At 42.4% G+C, this 19315-nt stretch overlaps 1 protein-coding gene and 2 pseudogenes across 5 annotated transcripts in view; 1 reads left to right on the plus strand and 2 right to left on the minus strand.

Annotated features, from left to right (window-relative positions):
* The window catches only part of TATDN2 (TatD DNase domain containing 2), a 43039-nt gene that overhangs the window by 13481 nt on the left and 10243 nt on the right, over window positions 1-19315 (plus strand). For all 4 annotated transcript variants that reach the window (XR_004437013.1, XR_004437011.1, XR_004437012.1 and 1 more), the window contains exon 4: window positions 17609-18493. Coding sequence is in view for 1 of the 4 variants with exons in the window: in XM_033210653.1 (XP_033066544.1) it covers window positions 17609-18493 (885 nt within the window). In the remaining 3 variants the exon portion in view is untranslated. The remainder of the gene's footprint in view (window positions 1-17608; window positions 18494-19315) is intronic.
* On the minus strand, window positions 3405-4363 carry LOC117083246 (annotated as a pseudogene).
* LOC117084511 lies at window positions 14944-16111 on the minus strand (annotated as a pseudogene). The gene is made up of 2 exons (XR_004437484.1): window positions 16087-16111; window positions 14944-15641 (listed from the first exon to the last, which is right to left on the minus strand). The product of XR_004437484.1 is annotated as a selenoprotein H-like (transcript).

Genomic DNA, 19315 nt, shown 5'->3' on the forward strand with positions numbered 1-19315 from the left:
TCCATCTTTCTAGCTTGATCCTAAGTGTTACTAGTTAAAAACAGTACTTTACGTAACCAGGCCTCCAAGAAACAAATTGATGGTTTCCTTCTAACATACTTTTCAGATTTTCAGTTATTAATAAATGTAAACTGAGTTTTTTTTTTTTTTTTTTTTTTAAGGATTTATATGTTAGGATGTGGGTTTAGCTGCTGTGTAAAAGGCCAAAATAACAGTGGCTTAAGTTTGACTTAAGAAGGATGGCTCCATCACGTCAGAGATACTGGTGCCTTTTGTCTTGATTCTCTATCACCCCTCAACACAGTGTCCATCTCTTGGTGTGAAATGGGTACTCTGATAGGACTCAGGGTTTGTTAATGTGGGCATTCTGGCCAGTGGAAAGGGGAGAAGAGGAAAGTGCATTCCTTCCTTGTTAAGAGCTTGGCTCAAGAGTTGCATATGGTATATCTGCTATTGACAAGAGTGGGGAAACCTGGTTGATACCTAGCTGCAAGGGAATCTGGAAAATCAGCCTTCATCTAGGCAGACTTATACCTTGATAACCAGAGAAGAAGGGAAGGATGTCGTTGGAGGAATACTAGTGATTTTTAACATAGCTTATAATTGAGGGGCAGCATTCTTCTATCTTTTTTTTGTTGTTGTTGAGACAGAGTCTTGCTCTGTTGCCCAGGCTGGAGTGCAATGGCATGATCTTGGCTCACTGCAACCTTCACCTTCCAGTTTCAAGCAATTCTCCTGCCTCAGCCTCCCGAGTAGCTGGGATTACAGGCGTGCGCCACCAAACCTGGCTAGTTTTTGTATTTTTAGTAGAGACGGGGTTTCTCCATGTCGGTCAGGCTGGTCTCAAACTCCTGACCTTGTGATCTACCCTCCTTGGCCTCCCAAAGTGGTGGGATTGCAGGCATGAGCCACTGTGCCTGGCCGCATTCCTCCATCTTACTCGTCTCCACCCATCCTTTATTACTGCTCCACAGGCAGCTTCTCATCTTTTAGCTCTTTCTTCTAGTACTTACCTCATGTTTCTAAATAATCTTTACTGTTGGTCAGTTTTTCAGTTTTAGATGTCTGAGAACTTCTTGCTTGGGAGATGAGAATTTAGTTCTCTGTACCTCCTTCAGAAGCACCCACACCCAGGGATACATTAGCTTCCCCTTTCTGCAGCCTCCCTGTGTGGCTTGAATACCTTTTGGATTAAGTCTGTTTAAGATTGGTTACTGCCATGTTCACAGCTGAGTCGCTTTGTATACTCTGATCACATTTTCTTTCTTGTAAAACTTCATTTTCCTTAAAGTTCATCGTTACTTTGTTTTTCCTTTGGTTTTCCCTGTACCTTTCTCTAATTAATCTCCAAACTGTGAGAGCCATAAAATCCTTCTCAATATGGTCAAAATAAGGAATCTGTTCCTTTTTTTTTTTTTTTGGCTTGGAGGTATGCGTCCTCAGCCCTCTGTCGTCCTACTCTGCTCTGGTCTGGACTGCCTGCCCTTAGGCCTGCTGGCAGCTGTCTCTCTGGAGCCTCCTTCACATTTCTCCCGGATTGAGTCTTCTGCTACCTATAACTCTGTGTCTTCTCATGTTCTTCTTCCTTGGTTTACTCTCACATTTTGGTGGAATACTTTTTCTAGTAGCTTCTTGAGAAAGGGTACATGGAGAAACTTTTTTTGGAAAATGTGTGTTTGAGATTGCCTTTTTTTTTTTTCTTTTTTTGACCTGGAAAAGATGTTCCCAATATATTGTTAAGTGAAAAAAGCAGGTTACAAAACGCTATGCACAATATGAGCCCATTTTTATAAAAATATACATATTTAGCAAAGTAAACGTACAAATGATATTTATCAAAATATTAACATTGGTTCTTTCAACATAGTAGGATGATTGTTTTTTTTTTTTTGAGACGGAGTCTCGCAGTCGCCCAGGCTGGAGTGCAGTGGCCGGATCTCAGCTCACTGCAAGCTCCGCCTCCCGGGTTTACGCCATTCTCCTGCCTCAGCCTCCGGAGTAGCTGGGACTACAGGCGCCCGCCACCTCGCCCGGCTAGTTTTTGTATTTTTAGTAGAGACGGGGTTTCACCGTGTTAGCCAGGATGGTCTCGATCTCCTGACCTCGCGATCCACCCGTCTCAGCCTCCCAAAGTGCTGGGATTACAGGCTTGAGCCACCGCGCCCGGCCAGGATGATTGTTGATTTTGCTTAACTACTCCCCTATTTTTTCCTGTTTGAATTTACTATAATGAAGATTGCTTTTTAAATGGATAGTAGGAGATGAGGGCATTATTAACCTCTGATTAGCCCAAATATACTCCTAACAGTCCTTCTGGCAAAGTAAATGTTTCTATTCAGCCTATATCTGGGAAATTGCTTCTACCTTATAAATTTGAGTGTCCTTCAAAGATGATATTCACTCCAACTGCCTTTTAGACAAACTATACAACAGCAATTTTTTAAAAATTTAAAAAACATCCCTCAAGTTAATACCAAAAGGAATAGATGAGAAAATACAAATCCTCACTTTTCAAAAGAAACAATCCAAGTACATACTACTAAATTATACAGAGTTACATTATGTAAGTTTAGTTTATTGCAGAGATGAACACAACACACTAGAAGTTGGCAGCTTCTGTTTCACACCGTTCACAGCACTCACTCTGTTCTCCATTTCATTCACTCACCATGCAAAAGGTCTGTACATGCAATGATGTCTGATGTTTCTTGGTTTCCATAGTATAACAGGAAACTTGACATTTCAATTAAAAAGGTAAAATGAAGACATTTACCATCAGACTATAAAATTCCTGTTCTGTAAGAGGATACTGTAGTACTTGAAGATATGATTTGAAACAAAATCATGTACCAAATGAAAGGTGCACCATTTCAAGAGCACTAGGACTACATTAAACTTAAATGTATTCCAACGTTCTTGAAAATGTAACTCAAAACCAAATCTAATCTTAAAAAAGCTCCAGTAACTAAAACTACATTAACAGGCACAATGAACAGTGTAAACACTGTTAACGGGCACCAAGTTTAACAGGGCGGATGATATTTGCTTCTGCATTCACACTTACTCAATTACATTTTTTAAAAAACTGATGCTGCTTAAACTATTAATGTTTTACAAAAAAATTTTTAATAAATACAGCAAATGCTAGAAATCTAGTTAGGTTATCATGCAAGGTATAACCAAGACAAACTCAAATTTATAATAAAGGCAACTTGCATTCAAAATGAACTCTACGCTTATATTTTATTAAAAGGGCAAACATCATGAATTAACCCAGCTGCTTACTTGAATTACAAAAGTAACATGATTCTATATGAAAATAAGAAACTGTCTACAAATCTCTGACTAATAAATTGCAGTGTACAATGCATACGGGAGTCATACAGAGCAACAAACTCATACAAAACAAAAATATTTTAATACCTTTAAAATCCAAATTTTTCTTTAAAATCATTCATGAAAAAGATTCTCAAGTCAGAATTAACACCTCGATTAGTCAAGCATCAGGAAGCTACATTACAGCTATTAATATACAAAGATACATCTTTTCACCAGTCTTTCCTTCTGATGTCTCTGTTCCGGAATCACACAGACTCTCATTTCTGTACACTCCCCATTCTATCATTTCTTCAAATCATGAAAACTGAATTTGCTGAACACCAGAAATCTGTTGATAGGATATTGTGTAAACCATAACATTTTGTTGTTGATCATCTGTGGTTATTAAGCCAGCTGGTAACTGGTTAGTAAATGCCTCCTCTGTAAGCTCTTCACTTAGTCCATCTGTAGCGTGACTGCTCCACCAATTCCCTTTTCTCCTTTCATAGCCTCTCTGAATTTCTGAAGGTATAATTTCAGAGGTTCCACATAACTGTCAAAGCCTAAGGTAGACATAGCAAAGAGAATATCTTCTCCATTGATTGTTTTTTGCTTCTCTTGATGGCACCTTTTGCTTGCCTCAGATGTTCTATAAAGCTGATGAACTCACTCACACACTCTTTAACACATTCTTTGGCATCTTTTGTAATCTTTCCCGTTTGAGGTATGGCATTTTTCATTATCCTAGCCACATTTGCTATTGGAAGATATATATCTTGTTCTCTGAAACTTTCTTTTGAACCATTTGTGTCCTCATGATCATTCGGCTGTCCTCAGTATCATCATGAGGGTATATAACATAATGACTTCCTCCAATATAGTCTGCAGAGATTCCTAGTTGAGAAGCATCTGTTGTAGAACTGTCACCATCCATTGTCATGAAATACTGTCAGAACCATGTTGTCAGTGGTGCTGAAGAACACCTGTCTAAAAAGGTGTCTGATCTTTGTGATTTCAACCTCCAGTGCAGCCCTGGTTGGCACCTGTCTCCTGAGATTGCCTTTATTTTACCTTTAACCTTGATTGCAAGCTTGACTGGTTTCGGAATTCCAGGTTGGAAATCATTTTGTTTGGGATTTTGAAGGCATTGCTCCTTTTCTTCTGGGCTTTTTTTTTTTTTTTGAGATGGAGTCTTGCTCTGTCTTGCCCAGGCTGGAGTGCAGTGATGTGGTCTTGGCTCACTACAGCCTCCACCTCCCAGATTCAAGTGATTGTCCTGTCTCAGCCTCCCAAGTAGCTGGGATTATAGGCGCATGCCACCACACCTGGCTAATTTTGTGTTTTTAGTAGAGACACAGTTTCATCATGTTGGCCAGACTGGTCTCGAACTCCTGACCTAAGGTGATCCACCTGCCTGGGCTTCCCAAAGTACTGGGATTACAGGTGTGAGCCACCTTGCCTGACCTCTTCTGGTTTTCTTGATGTCTGAAGCTATTCTGGTTCCTTGGTTTATGATTGTTTTTGTGTGTACATATATATATATATATATATATATATATATTTTTTGCTTCGAGACAGAGTCTTGCTCGGTCGGCCAGGCTGGAGTCCAGTGGCACAATCTTAGCTCACTGCAATCTTCGCCTCCTAGGTTCAAGCGAGTCTTCTGCCTCAGCCCCCTGAGTAGCCGGGATTACAGGCGTGTGCCACCACACCTGGCTAATTTTTGTATTTTTAGTAGAGATGGGGTTTCACCATGTTGGTGAGGCTGGTCTTGAACTCCTGACCTTGTGATCTACTTGCCTCGGCCTCCCAAAGTGCTGGGATTACAGGTGTGAGCCACCGTGGATTTTTCAGGACTGGTCCTCTAATTTTATTGCCTTTCTCCTTGTTTCTAGCCAACTTCTTGCTTTACTTTGTAGGAGATTTCCTTTTCTTTATCTTCCAACCCAGCTGTTTTATTTAGTTTTACTTTCTGCTGTCATGCTTTTATTATCCAAGAGCTCTTTTGTTCTTTAATAATATCTCTGTTCTTGTTTCATCTTCTGTTATCTCTTTTAGGGAATTCATGGTAGTTTTTTGGCTTGGTTTTAGTTTTCTTTAAGTTGCTTCTTTCTGTTTCTTTTCATTTCTTCTGTGTTAGAGGCTGTCTTCACATGTCTGATAATCTTTGATTGTCTGTGATCAAGAATGGGAGGATTTAAAAGCTATTTAGAAGCTCTGAGCACAAAGACTTTGAGCTTTGCTTTGGGATGATCTGGAGAGCATAACCCTCCTCCCCTCGCCATGTCACTGCTTTTAGGAAAAGTGCTGGAATTACAGGCATGAGCCCCACGCCCAGCCTAAATTAAAAGTTTTGGCCAGGCGCAGTGGCTCATGCCTGTAATCCAAGCACTTTGGGAGGCCGAGGCAGGTGGATCACCTGAGGTCAGGAGTTCGAGACCAGCCTGACCAACATGGTGAAATCCCGTCTCTACTAAAAATACAAAAATTAGCCAGGCATGGTGGTCCATGCCTGTAACCCCAGCTGCTCAGGAGGCTAAAAGAGGAGCATCGCTTGAACCCAGGAGGAGGAGGTGGCAGTGAGCTAAGATCACACCACTGCATTCCAGCCTGGGCCACAGAGTGAGACTCTGTCTCAAAAAGACAAAAAAGAAAAAAAAAATTAGCAGCAATGAAAAAACAAACAAACAAACAGAAAACAAAACAAAACAAAAAAACAAAACCACACACGGGGAAAAAAAAGAAAAAAAGCAAAAAAAAAATCAACATAAATGTTAGAAGATATGTTAGTTAGAAGAAACGTTAGTTTCATCTGCAACTTCACCCTCACTTTGAGAGATGTGGTACCTCCAATTCCTGAGTCTTTCTGGGGTCCTGTAGTCTGGTTCTGGGTTTTTTCTCACTGAAGGCTTAGGTTTTGGCCATCTGATCTCCTTGGCTGATAATCGTGAGACGGGCGGATGATGAAGTCAGGAGATCGAGACCATTCTGGCTAGCACGGTGAAACACCGTCTCTACTAAAAATACAAAAAATTAGCCAGGCATGGTAGCGGGTGCCTGTAGTCCCAGCTACTCCGGAGGCTGAGGCAGGAGAATGGCGTGAACCAGAGAGGCAGAGCTTGTGGTGAGCCGACATCACGCCACCGCCCTCCAGCCTGGGCGACAGAGCAAGACTCTGTCTCAAAAAAAAAAGAAAAAAGTTTTTGTCACCCAGGTTGGAGTGCAGTGGCATGATCATAGCTCATTGCACCTTTATTTTTCTGTGGTCCCCTTGGTTTAACTTTTCCAAGCATCAACTTTTGTCTTTTGCTGGGTGGGGAGAGGGCAGGCCATCTGCACGGGGTGGGAGCAGGGGTCTGGAGATCTTGACAGACTTCACCTTATCTCCTGTTTTCGTCTGCAGCTTCACCCTCACTTTGAGAGGTGTGGTACCTCCAATTCCTGAGTCTTTCTGGGGTCCTGTAGTCTGGTTCTGGGTTTTTTTCTCACTGAAGGCTTAGGTTTTGGCCATCTGATCTCCTTGGCTGATAATCATTAACCCATCTGTTTTCTATGCTCTATTATCTGTGAATAACATCCAATTCTCATTTAATTTGCTTTGCTGTTCATTTTGTGTGCTTTCTCCTTGTAGGTTTATATCTTTTCAAATGTATTTTGTGTAACTTTAGAAGGGTTTTTGGGTGGGTAGGACAAAAACTATATGTGCTATTATATATAATTGGAAATTCCCACATAAAGTCGGTTTGTAAGGTATTTTCCTCCCAAATATGTAATGGGTGTGTTTTCTGTCTAATATAGATTATCTTACTTGGTTGCCTCGAATTCCATTGTATGGATGAATTTTCTAAAGTTATACCCAAACTTCTGTTTATGAGACTGGACGACATTTAGGTTTTCTCTTACCTATCTATTTGGAGACAGCACAGTGTGGTAGGTGAGCATGTGAGTGTTGGCATCAGACCATTTGAGTTTAAATCTTGGCCCTGCCAGTCAAATTAGGATCTTGAGAAAGTTAGCCTCTTGGAGCCCCGGTTTCTTCCTGTGTGTAAAATGGGCTAGCTTTTCAAATGTTACCGCTTGTAAAAAGCTAATACAGGGTCAGATGCATTTTGGGTTTGCAACCTCTGTTGCAGCTATTCAACTGTGTGTGAACATGGCCATAGACAACATACAAGTGAACTGGCCTGACTGTATTCCAATAACACTTTATTTACACAAGCAGGCAGTGTATTGGGTACCTGTGGGCTACAGCATGCGGAACCCTGAATTAATACATGATTCCTCTTTGCTCAGTGCCCTGTAGTAGGTGCTCAATAAATGTAACTTTAAGTTGTACCATACAGGCTTAAACCTAAGGCAATCTTTTTTTTTTTTTTTTGAGACAGAGTCTTGCTCTATTACCCAGGTTGGAGTACAGTGGCTCACTGCAACTTCTGCCTCCCAGGTTCAAGTGATTCTCACGTCTCAGCCTCCTGAACAGCTGAGGTTACAGATATGCACAACCACATTTGGCTAGTTTTTTGTATTTTTAGTAGAGCTGGGGTTTTGCCATGTTGACCAGGCTGGTCTAGAACTCCTCAGCTCAAGTGATCTGCCTGCTTTGGCCTCCCAAAGTGCTGGGATTACAGGTGTGAGCCACCGTGCCCAGCCAAGGCAGTCTTGAATGTAGGCAGTCTCCTGTTTACCCCCGACAAAAAAAATCTGAAAACATTTTCTTGACCAACTTGACTCTAGAAACCTTTCAAGGATTTAGATGACATAATTATTATGTCTGTTTATGGTATATGTTTCTAGTTACATGTGCATTTTTGAAACTGCTTTTGTCCTTACTTTGCCATTTTCCTATCCACTCAGTGATTTAAGTTTTCCTGTTTGTTTCATGATTGTTTTGGTTCATTGGAAGAGGATCCAAATGAGAACCGTGTGTGGCAATTTTTAAATGTGTCAAATCTCTTTGTCTCTATAGATTCTTCTTTCTCCCCCTCCAAGATGTTGTAATTTATTTGTTGTAAAAAATGGGGTCATATGTCTCGTTTTTGCTGATGAGAATATAGCACTTTTTGAATCTGTGTATTGTTCTTGGAAATTTTGTTCCAAGTTGCAGATAGTCATCATATCACATTGAGGCAGTCTGTTTCCATTTTTCCTCGAGGTGTGTTTTTGGGATTGCCATAATGTGACCACCTCCAATTATTTTGCAGAGATGTTAATGATATGTTACTGTATATGATAAACACTTTGACTTTCAGGTGCACATATACAAAAGTAGACTTGTAATTCCAGTATGTCTCACTAGAAAATTCAGTACGAGGAGTGAGGTTCCAAGATGGCCGAATAGGAACAGTAGGGGCTGACTGACACCTCACGTGGCCGGGTGCACCTCTCAGACGAAGCTTCCAGAGGAACAATCAGGCAGCAACATTTGCTGTTCTGCAATATTTGCTGTTCTGCGGCCTCTGCTGGTGATGTCCAGGCAAACAGGGTCTGGAGTGGACCTCCAGCAAACTCCAACAGACCTGCAGCTGAGGGTCCTGACTGTTAGAAGGAAAACTAACAGAAAGGACGTCCACACCAAAACCCTATCTGTACGTCACCATCATCAAAGACCAAAGGTAGATAAAACCGCAAAGATGGGGAGAAACCAGAGGAGAAAAGCTGAAAATTCTAAAAATCAGAGTGCCTCTTCTCCTCCAAAGGAACGCAGCTCCTCGCCAGCAACAGAACAAAGCTGGACAGAGAATGACTTTGACGAGTTGAGAGAAGGCTTCAGACGATCAAACTTCTCCAAGCTAAAGGAGGATGTTCGAACCCATTGCAAAGAAGCTAAAAACCTTGAAAACAGATGAGACGAATGACTAACTAGAATAACCAGTGTAGAGAAGTCCTTAAATGACCTGATGGAGCTGAAAACCATAACACGAGAACTATGTGACACATGCACAAGCTTCAGTAGCCGATTCGAGCAACTGGAAGAAAGGGTATCAGTGATTGAAGATCAAATGAATGAAATGAAGTGAGAAGAGAAGTTTAGAGAAAAAAGAGTAAAAAGAAATGAACAAAGCCTCCAAGAAATATGGGACTATGTGAAAATACCAAATCTACGTCTGATTGATGTACCTGAAAGTGATGGGGAGAATGGAACTAAGTTAGAAAACACTGGCCGGGCGCGGTGGCTCAAGCCTGTAATCCCAGCACTTTGGGAGGCCGAGACGGGCGGATCACGAGGTCAGGAGATCGAGACCATCCTGGCTAACACGGTGAAACCCCGTCTCTACTAAAAAATATAAAAAACTAGCCAGGTGAGGTGGCGGGCGCCTGTAGTCCCAGCTACTCGGGAGGCTGAGGCAGGAGAATGGCGTGAACCCGGGAGGCGGAGCTTGCAGTGAGCTGAGATCCGGCCACAGCACTCTAGCCTGGGCGACAGAGCGAGACTCCGTCTCAAAAAAAAAAAAAAAAAAAAAAAAGAAAACACTGTTCAGGATATTTTCCAGGAAAACTTCCCCAACCTAGCAAGGCAGGCCGACATTCAAATTCAAGAAATAGAGAGAATGCCACAAAGGTACTCCTTGAGAAGAACAACTCCAAGACACGTAATTGTCAGATTCACTGAAGTTGAAATGAAAGAAAAAATGTTAAGGGCAGCCAGAGAGAAAGGTCGGGTTACCCACAAAGGGAAGCCCATCAGACCAACAGGGGATCTCTCGGCAGAAACTCTACAAGCCAGAAGAGAATAGGGGCCAATGTTCAACATTCTTAAAGAAAAGAATTTTCAACCCAGAATTTCATATCCAGCCAAACTAAGCTTCATAAGTGAAGGAGAAATAAAATCCTTTACAGACAAGCAAATGCTGAGAGATTTTGTCACCACCAGGCCTGCCTTACAAGAGCTCCTGAAGGAAGCACTAAATACGGAAAGGAACAACCAGTACCAGCCACTGCAAAAACATGCCAAATTGTAAAGACCATCCATGCTAGGAAGAAACTGCATCAATTAACAAGCAAAATAACCAGCTAACATCATAATGACAGGATCACATTCACATATAACAATATTAACCTTAAATGTAAATAGGCTAAATGCCCCAATTAAAAGACACAGACTGGCAAATTGGATAAAGAGTCAAGACCCATCAGTGTGCTGTATTCAGGAGACCCATCTCACATGCAGAGACACACATAGGCCCAAAATAAAGGGATGGAGGAAGATCTACAAGCAAATGGAGAACAAAAAAAAGCAGGGGTTGCAATCCTAGTCTCTGATAAAACAGACTTTGAACCAACAAAGATCAAAAGAGACAAGGTCATTACATAATGGTAAAGGGATCAATTCAACAAGTAGAGCTAACTATTCTAAATATATATACACCCAATACAGGAACACCCAGATTCATAAAGCAAGTCCTTAGAGACCTATAAAGAGACTTAGACTCCCACACGACAATAATGGGAGACTTTAACACCCCACTGTCAACATTAGACAGATCAATGAGATAGAAAGCTAACAAGGATCTCCAGGAATTGAACACAGCTCTGCGCTAAGCGGACCTAACAGACATCTACACAACTCTGCACCCCAAATCAACAGAATATACATTCTTTTCAGCACCACATCGCACTTACTCCAAAATTGACCACATAGTTGGAAGTAAAACACTCCTCAGCAAATGTAAAAGAACAGAAATTATAACAAACTGTCTCTCAGACCACAGTGCAATCAAACTAGAACTCAGGATTAAGAAACTCACTCAAAGCCGCTCAACTACATGGAAACTGAACAAACCTGCTCCTGAATGACTACTGGGTACATAACGAAATGAAGGCAGAAATAAAGATGTTCTTTGAAACCAATGAGAACAAAGACACAACAAACCAGAATCTCTGGGACACATTTAAAGCAGTGTGTAGAGGGAAATTTATAGCACTAAATGCCCACAAGAGAAGGCAGCAAAGATCTAAAATTGACACCCTAACATCACAATTAAAAGAACTAGAGAAGCAAGAGCAAACACATTCAAAAACTAGCAGAAGGCAAGAAATAACTAAGATCAGAGCAGAACTGAAGGAGTTGGAGACACAAAAAACCCTTCAAAAAATCAACGAATCCAGGAGCTGGTTTTTTGAAACGATCAACAAAATTGATAGACCACTAGCAAGACCAATAAAGAATAAGAGAGAAGAATCAAATAGACGCAATAAAAAATGATAAAGGGTTTATCACCACTGTTCCCACAGAAATAATAACTACCATCAGAGAATACTATCAACACCTCTATGCAAATAAACTAGAAAATCTAGAAGAAATGGATAAATTCCTGGACACATACACCCTCCCAAGACTAAACCAGGAAGAAGTTGAATCCCTGAATAGACCAATAACAGGCTCTGAAATTGAGGCAATAATTAATAGCCTACCAACCAAAAAAAGTCCAGGACGAGACGGATTCACAACCGAATTCTACTGTAGGTACAAGGAAGAGCTGGTACCATTCCTTCTGTAACTATTCCAATCGATAGAAAAAGAGGGAATCCTCCCTAACTCATTTTATGAGGCCAGCATCATCCTGATACCAAAACCTGGCAGAGACACAACAAAAAAAGAGAATTTTAGACCAGTATCCCTGATGAACAGTGATGCAAAAATCCTCAATAAAATACTGGCAAACCAAATCCAGCAGCACATCAAAAAGTTTATCCACCATGATCAAGTGGACTTCATCCCTGGGATGCAAGGCTGGTTCAACATGTGCAAATCAGTAAACGTAATCCATCATATAAACAGAACCAAAGACAAAAACTGCATGATTATGTCAATAGATGCAGAAAAGGCCTTTGACAAAATTCAGCAGCCCTTCATGCTAAAAACTCAATAAATTAGGTATTGATAGGACGGATCTCAAAATAATAAGAGCTATTTATGACAAACCCACAGCCAATATCATACTGAATGGGCAAAAACTGGAAGCATTCCCTTTGAAAACTGGCACAAGACAGGGATGCCCTCTCTCACCACTCCTATTCAACATAGTGTTGGAAGTTCTGGTCAGGGCAATCAGGCAGGAGAAAGAAACAAAGGGTATTCAGTTAGGAAAAGAGGAAGTCAAATTGTCCCTGTTTGCAGATGACATGATTGTATACTTAGAAAACCCCATCGTCTCAGCCCAAAATCTCCTTAAGCTGGTAAGCAACTTCAGCAAAGTCTTAGGATACAAAATCAATGTACAAAAATCACAAGCATTCCTATACATCAATAACAGAAAAACAGAGAGCCAAATCATGAGTGAACTCCCATTCACAATTGCTTCTAGGAGAATAAAATACCCAAGGGATGTGAAGGAACTCTTCAAGGAGAACTACAAACCACTGCTCAACGAAATAAAAGAGGACACAAACAGATGGAAGAACATTCCATGCTCATGGATAGGAAGAATCAATATCATGAAAATGGCCATACTGCCCAAGGTAACTTATAGATTCAATGCCATCCCCATCAAGCTACCAATGATTTTCTTCACAGAATTGGAAATAACTACTTTAAAGTTCATATGGAACCAAAAAAGAGCCCCCATTGCCAAGACAATCCTAAGTCAAAAGAACAAAGCTGGAGGCATCATGCTACCTGACTTCAAACTATACTACAAGGCTACAGTAACCAAAACAGCATGGTACGGGTAACAAAACAGAGAAATAGACCAATGGAACAGAGCAGAGCCCTCAGAAATAATACCACGTATCTGTAACCATCTGATCTTTGACAAACCTGACAACAATCAGAAATGGGGAAAGGATCCCCTATTTAATAAATGGTGCTGGGAAAACTGGCTAGCCTATGTAGAAAGCTGAAACTGGATCCCTTCCTTACACCTTATACAAAAATTAATTCAAGTTGGATTAAAGACTTAAATGTTAGACCTAAAACCATAAAAACCCTAGAAGAAAACCTAGGCAATACCATTCAGGACATAGGCATGGGCAAGTACTTCATGTCTAAAACACCAAAAGCAATGGCAGCAAAAGCCAAAACTGACAAATGGGATCTAATTAAACTAAAGAGGTTCTGTACATCAAAGGAAACTACCATCAGAGTGAACAGGCAGCCTACAAAATGGGAGAAAATTTTTGCAATCTACCCATCTGACAAAGGGCTAATATCCAGAATCTACAAAGAACTTAAACAAATTACAAGAAAAAACCCCATCAAAAAGTGGGCGAAGGATATGAACAGACATTTCTCAAAAGAAGATATTTATGCAGCCAACAGACACATGAAAAATGTTCATCATCCCTGGCCATCGGAGAAATGCAAATCAAAACCACAATGAGATACCGTCTCACACCAGTTAGAATGGCAATCATTAAAAAGTCAGGAATCAACAGGTTCTGGAGAGGATGTGGAGAAATAGGAACACTTTTACACTGATGGTGGGACTGTAAACTAGTTCAACCATTGTGGAAGACAGTGTGGTGATTCCTTAAGGATCTAGAACTAGAAATACCATTTGACCCAGCCATCCCATTACTGGTATATACCCAAAGGATTATAAATCATGCTGGTATAAAGACACATACACACGTATGTTTATTGCGACACTATTCACAATAGCAAAGACTTGGAACGAACCCAAATGTCCATCGGTGATGGACTGGATTAAGAAAATGTGGCACATATACACCATGGAATACTATGCAGCCATGAAAAAGAATGAGTTCATGTCCTTTGTAGGGACATGGATGAAGCTAGAAACCATCATTCTGAGCAAACTATCGCAAGGACAGAAAACCAAACACCGCATGTTCTCACTCATAGGTGGGAATTGAACAATGAGAACACTTGGACACAGGAAGGGGAACATCACACACTGGAGCCTGTCCTGGGGTTGGGGGGAGGGAGGGAGGGATAGCATTAGGAGATATACCTAATGTAAATGACGAGTTAATGGGTGCTGCACACCAACATGGCACATGGATGCATATGTAACAAACCTGCACGTTGTGCACATGTGCCCTAGAACTTAAGGTATAATAATAAATTAAAAAAAAAAAAGAAAAAAGAAAGTTCAGCAGGAAAAAAAAATCACAAAAACCTTGTCAAGCGTAGGCAAGACTGCAATTTTTTATTGTCTGGGCTGACAAATTTTCTGTTATAAGCAAGATAGTTTTCTTTCTTTCTTTTTTTTTTTTTTTGAGACGGAGTCTGGCTCTGTTGCTCAGGCTGGAGTGCAGTGGCCGGATCTCAGTTCACTGCAAGCTCCGCGTCCCGGGGTTTACGCCATTCTCCTGCCTCAGCCTCCCGAGTAGCTGGGATTACAGGCGCCCGCCACCTCGCCCGGCTAGTTTTTTGTATTTTTTAGTAGAGATGGGGTTTCACCGGGTTAGCTAGGATGGTCTCGATCTCCTGACCTCATGATCCGCCCGTCTCGGCCTCCCAAAGTGCTGGGATTACAGGCTTGAGCCACCGCGCCCGGCCCAAGCAAGATAGTTTTCGAAGGGTTGTTCTCCCTTATAGATAAGTTTGTAAAGGTTTTAGGAGAAATTGCAAACATTCAAAGTAAACAGAGTAGTGTATTGAATCACCAGGTACCTATCACCCAGGTTCAAGAGTTCAGATTAAATTTAAAATGTGCTACATTTTTTTTTCTTTATTTCAACTTTTATTAAACCAAATCCAGTAACTTTTGCAATGCCTTACTAGAGGGTTGCCCCACAACTGAACCTTCATTTCTGGCCGGGAAGAAACCATGGCTTCAGGCACATGACTGAAGTTTGGCCATGTTCCATCATTAATGTTCCAACATCACCAGGGACACAAAGCTCAGCATGAGGACTTCTACCCAAATCTCCCTACGACAGGTACTTCTTCAACTCTTCCACCACCTCTTGAGGCTCCGGGAATTTCAGTTTATGTGGGGGCCCCTTCTTAATCCCAGTCCAGAGCTCCGCACTGCTGCCGTCCGGGCGCAGCAGCGTCACCTCGAAGCTGCCCCTTCGGGGCTTGGTCGGGTTCACCTTTACTGGAAGCTCTGGGGCCTCCAGGCGCAGCGCCTGACTCAGGGCCGCAGCGTTGCGCCCATAGACGCGTCAGCTTGTGCAATGCTCGATAACAACCGTTGCCTCCTCCATTCCCTCCCCGCTGTCTGCCAGCTTCTCTCGCTTCTCGGCTGCGGCCTTCCGCTTCCTACTGCGGGGAGCCACGGCGCCTGGAGCCCGGCCGAGAATGCAGTGGGCCTGGTGGGTGGGGTGCAAAGACCGCAGCCCGGAAGCTACCCTCCTACAGCGGAAACCTCTCCCCAAGGAACAGAAAGTGTGGTCTGCAGCGCCCACGTGGCCTGGAGGCGGACCTTGGGGCACAACCACTTTGCCATGTGCTACATTTAAGTTAGCTTACATTTTAGAAAAGATTCGTGTTTGGATGTTTCTGCTATTCAAGCAGTAACTGCAAGAAGTCTAAGGCAGGAAAGTGTAAAATGGGAAATGGGTTATTCGTTTAAGTGTTGGTTACTAATACTTGTTTCCTGTTAGAGTGTAGATGGGGTATGAAATATTCGTACAGGCAACATAAACAGTTTTTTTTCCATTTTAATCAGGTAATTAGCTAGAATGCTCTTTCGCTGTGAATGTTTATTATGTGAATTACATATGCTCATAATATTAAGAGAACTTTGTAAGGCCTCTTGCTCAAGCCCTCTGGCATTGGCAGGTATAGATGGCTGCTTTAAGAAATGATGGCACTTAAGTTTTGTTTCCAGTGTGAATCGATATTGATGTGCATACTGTATTTCTCGAACCTGGTCTGCATCACAGTTCCAGGGAGAATTAAATGCAGATTGCTCGGCCCCACCCTGGACCTATTGAATCACAATATCTCAGGGTGGAACGGGCTTTAAAAATCTGTTTTTAAAATGCTCCCCAGGTGATGGAGATGTGAAGCTAAGTTCAGGCACCATTTTTTCTACACATTAATTCAGCAAATATTCATGAGCACTTATTTTCTGCCAGGCACTGTTCTAGGTGTTTGGGAGATATCAGTGAAAAAAAAAAAAAAATTCCTGACCTCGTGGAGCTTACCTTCTCTGGTTATTTCAGTTACGATTACTAGCTGGTAGCTTAAAATAGCTTTTCTTTTGGTCTCAATACTGGGTTAGGAATTTGGAAAGGCCTAGACTGGGCAAGTCTTTCTTGGGGAGTCCCATGTAGTTTCTTTCAGATATTGGTGAGGGCTGTCGTCATCTGAGAGTGTGACTGGGCTGGACATCCGAGATGCTCACTTACATGGTGCACAAATGCTGGCTGTCAGCCAGGAAGTCAGCCAGGCTGTAAACTGGCACACCTACATGTGGCCTTTCTAGCAGGATGTCATTTGGGTGGCCGGACTTCTTACATGGTGCTTGGTTTGCTCCAGAGTGAGCAAGTGGAGTGAACATGGAAGCTACAAGGCCCTTCTGACCTGGCCTAGGAAGTTACAGCTTCACTTCTGTTGCATTCTGTTGGCTATAAGTAAGTCTCTAGGTAGGTCCACATTAAGGAGAGGGGTCATAGACCCCACTCTCAATGGGGAGAAGGGTTAAATAATTTGGGGACATGTTTAAAAACTGTCAGAATGGCCAGGTGTGGTGGCTTATGCCTATAATTTCAGCACTTTGGGAGGCCAAGGCAGGAGGATTGCTTGAGTCCAGGAGTTTGAGACTAGCCTGGGCAGTACAGGGAGACCCCCTACCTACAAGAAATTAGCCAGGTGTGGTGGTACGCGCCTGTAGTCCCAGCTACTTGGGTGGCTGAGGCAAGAGGATTACTTGAGCCCAGTAGTTCAAGGCTTCAGTGAATCGAGATCTCACCACCGCATTCCAGCCTGGGCAACAGAGCAAGACCCTGTCTGAAAAAAAAAAACAACCACCACAGTTGTTGTAGTTTTACATTTTGAATATATTGAGGACAGTGTTAGAGAGGAAAAGCTGGGTATTGCTTTTCTCTAAAATCTCCAATCCAGAGTGTGTTCTAGAGAGCAGTTTTTCTCAAGAGAAAGGGATGCAGATAGAGCACTGCCTTTAGGAGTGGCATGGTCACAGGCCTGTTCCCTGAACCCAGTACAGCTGTTCACAGCAGTAACCTGCCTCAGTTCTGGACATTTCTGGAAATTGTAAGGAAACCAGGTGACAGGGTGAGCTAATGAGCCAATGCAAAGCCATCACCATGGCCAGAAGAACAAGCCAGGGTTTATGTTCAGCTGAATGACAGCCTGGGAGGCCATCTTCACATTGGAAAGCTAACCCACTGTTGTGTGCCTTCTTTTCTGCAGCATAAAGATAGGGAGGTGGTGATGGAGCACCCCTCTTCTGGAAGTGACTGGTCTGATATTGAGGAGATCTCCACAGTCAGATTCTCTCAGGAGGAACCTGTCTCACTGAAACCTTCAGCCGTTCCAGAGCCTTCTTCCTTCACCACTGACTATGTCATGTACCCGCCTCATTTGTACAGTAGTCCTTGGTGTGACTATGCCAGCTATTGGACCAGCAGCCCCAAGCCTTCTAGCTACCCCTCCACAGGCAGCAACAGCAACGATGCAGCCCAGGTTGGGAGGAACAGCCGGAGCCACCGGAGTGATTATTCGCCTAACTCTGCAGGGAGCGTCCAGAACACCTCCAGAGACATGGAGGCCTCAGAGGAAGGCTGGTCCCAGAATTCTCGTTCATTTCGCTTCTCCAGAATCTCAGAAGAAAGAGAGGTGAAGGAGAAAAGAACTTTCCAAGAGGAGATGCCTCCACGTCCTTGTGGAGGGTACACATCCAGCTCCCTGCCAAAGAGCCACCTGGAGCCAAGCCTAGAGGAGGGCTTCATTGATACCCATTGTCACCTGGACATGCTCTATTCCAAGCTATCTTTCCAAGGGAGTTTTACAAAGTTCAGAAAAATTTACAGCAGCTCCTTCCCTAAGGAATTTCAGGGCTGCATCTCTGACTTCTGTGATCCTCGCACCCTGACAGATTGCCTGTGGGAGGAGCTGTTGAAAGAGGATCTGGTCTGGGGTGCCTTTGGCTGTCACCCTCATTTTGCACGTTACTACAGTGAGAGTCAAGAAAGAAATCTTTTGCAAGCCTTAAGGCACCCCAAGGCTGTGGCATTTGGGGAAATGGGCTTGGATTACTCTTACAAGTGCACCACGCCTGTCCCAGAACAGCACAAGGTAACAAGACTCTCTTTTGTCTGCTTATAGTTTTAATTTTCCTTTAGTTGTTGAGGCCTGACAATAAGGGTTTATCTAATTTTAGAACTAAATAATTTAGAATGCCTGAAAATGCAGTGTGCTTGCTGTTATCCAGATGCCAATTTGTCAAATGCTTTACAAGCTGTTTCTTACTGTTCAGCTTTATTTCTTACTGTTCAGCTATTTCTTACTGTTCAGCTTTGTGACTTCTTATAGATAATATAAACGTCAAAACATTTGTTTTCTTTCTTTCTTACGAAACAATAAACTTTAGGTTTTCTTAATTTTGTTTTTGAGAGGGAGTCTTACTCTTTTGCCCAGGCTGTGGAGTGCAGTGGTCCAATCTCAGCTCACTGCAACCTCCGCCTCCTGGGTTCAAGCTGTTTTCCCGATGAGCCTCCCAAGTAGCTGGGATTACAGGTGTGAATCACCACACCTGGCTAGTTTTTGTATTTTTAATAGAGCCTATGTTGGCCAGGCTAGTATCAAACTCCTGACCTCAGGTGATCCACCCGCCTTGGCCTCCCAAAGTGCTGGGATTACAGGCATGAGCCACTTGTGCCTGGCCAGCTTTTTTTTTTTTAAATGTACCCATTGTAGAATATTTGAAAAATAATAAAAAATGCATAATTTCCCATTCAACCAGAGATCATGGCTAATACTCTGTTAATATTTTTTTCTCTTTTTGGAGATAGAATTTCACTCTGTCACCCAGGCTGGAGTGCAGTGGCGTGATCTCGGCTCATTGCAGCCTCTGCCTCTGCCTCCTGGGTTTAAGTGATTCTCCTGCCTCAGCCTCCT

Source organism: Trachypithecus francoisi, unplaced genomic scaffold (genome assembly GCF_009764315.1).
Source record: "Trachypithecus francoisi isolate TF-2019V2 unplaced genomic scaffold, Tfra_2.0 Lachesis_group0, whole genome shotgun sequence".
In the NCBI taxonomy this organism is placed as follows: Eukaryota; Metazoa; Chordata; class Mammalia; order Primates; family Cercopithecidae; genus Trachypithecus; species Trachypithecus francoisi.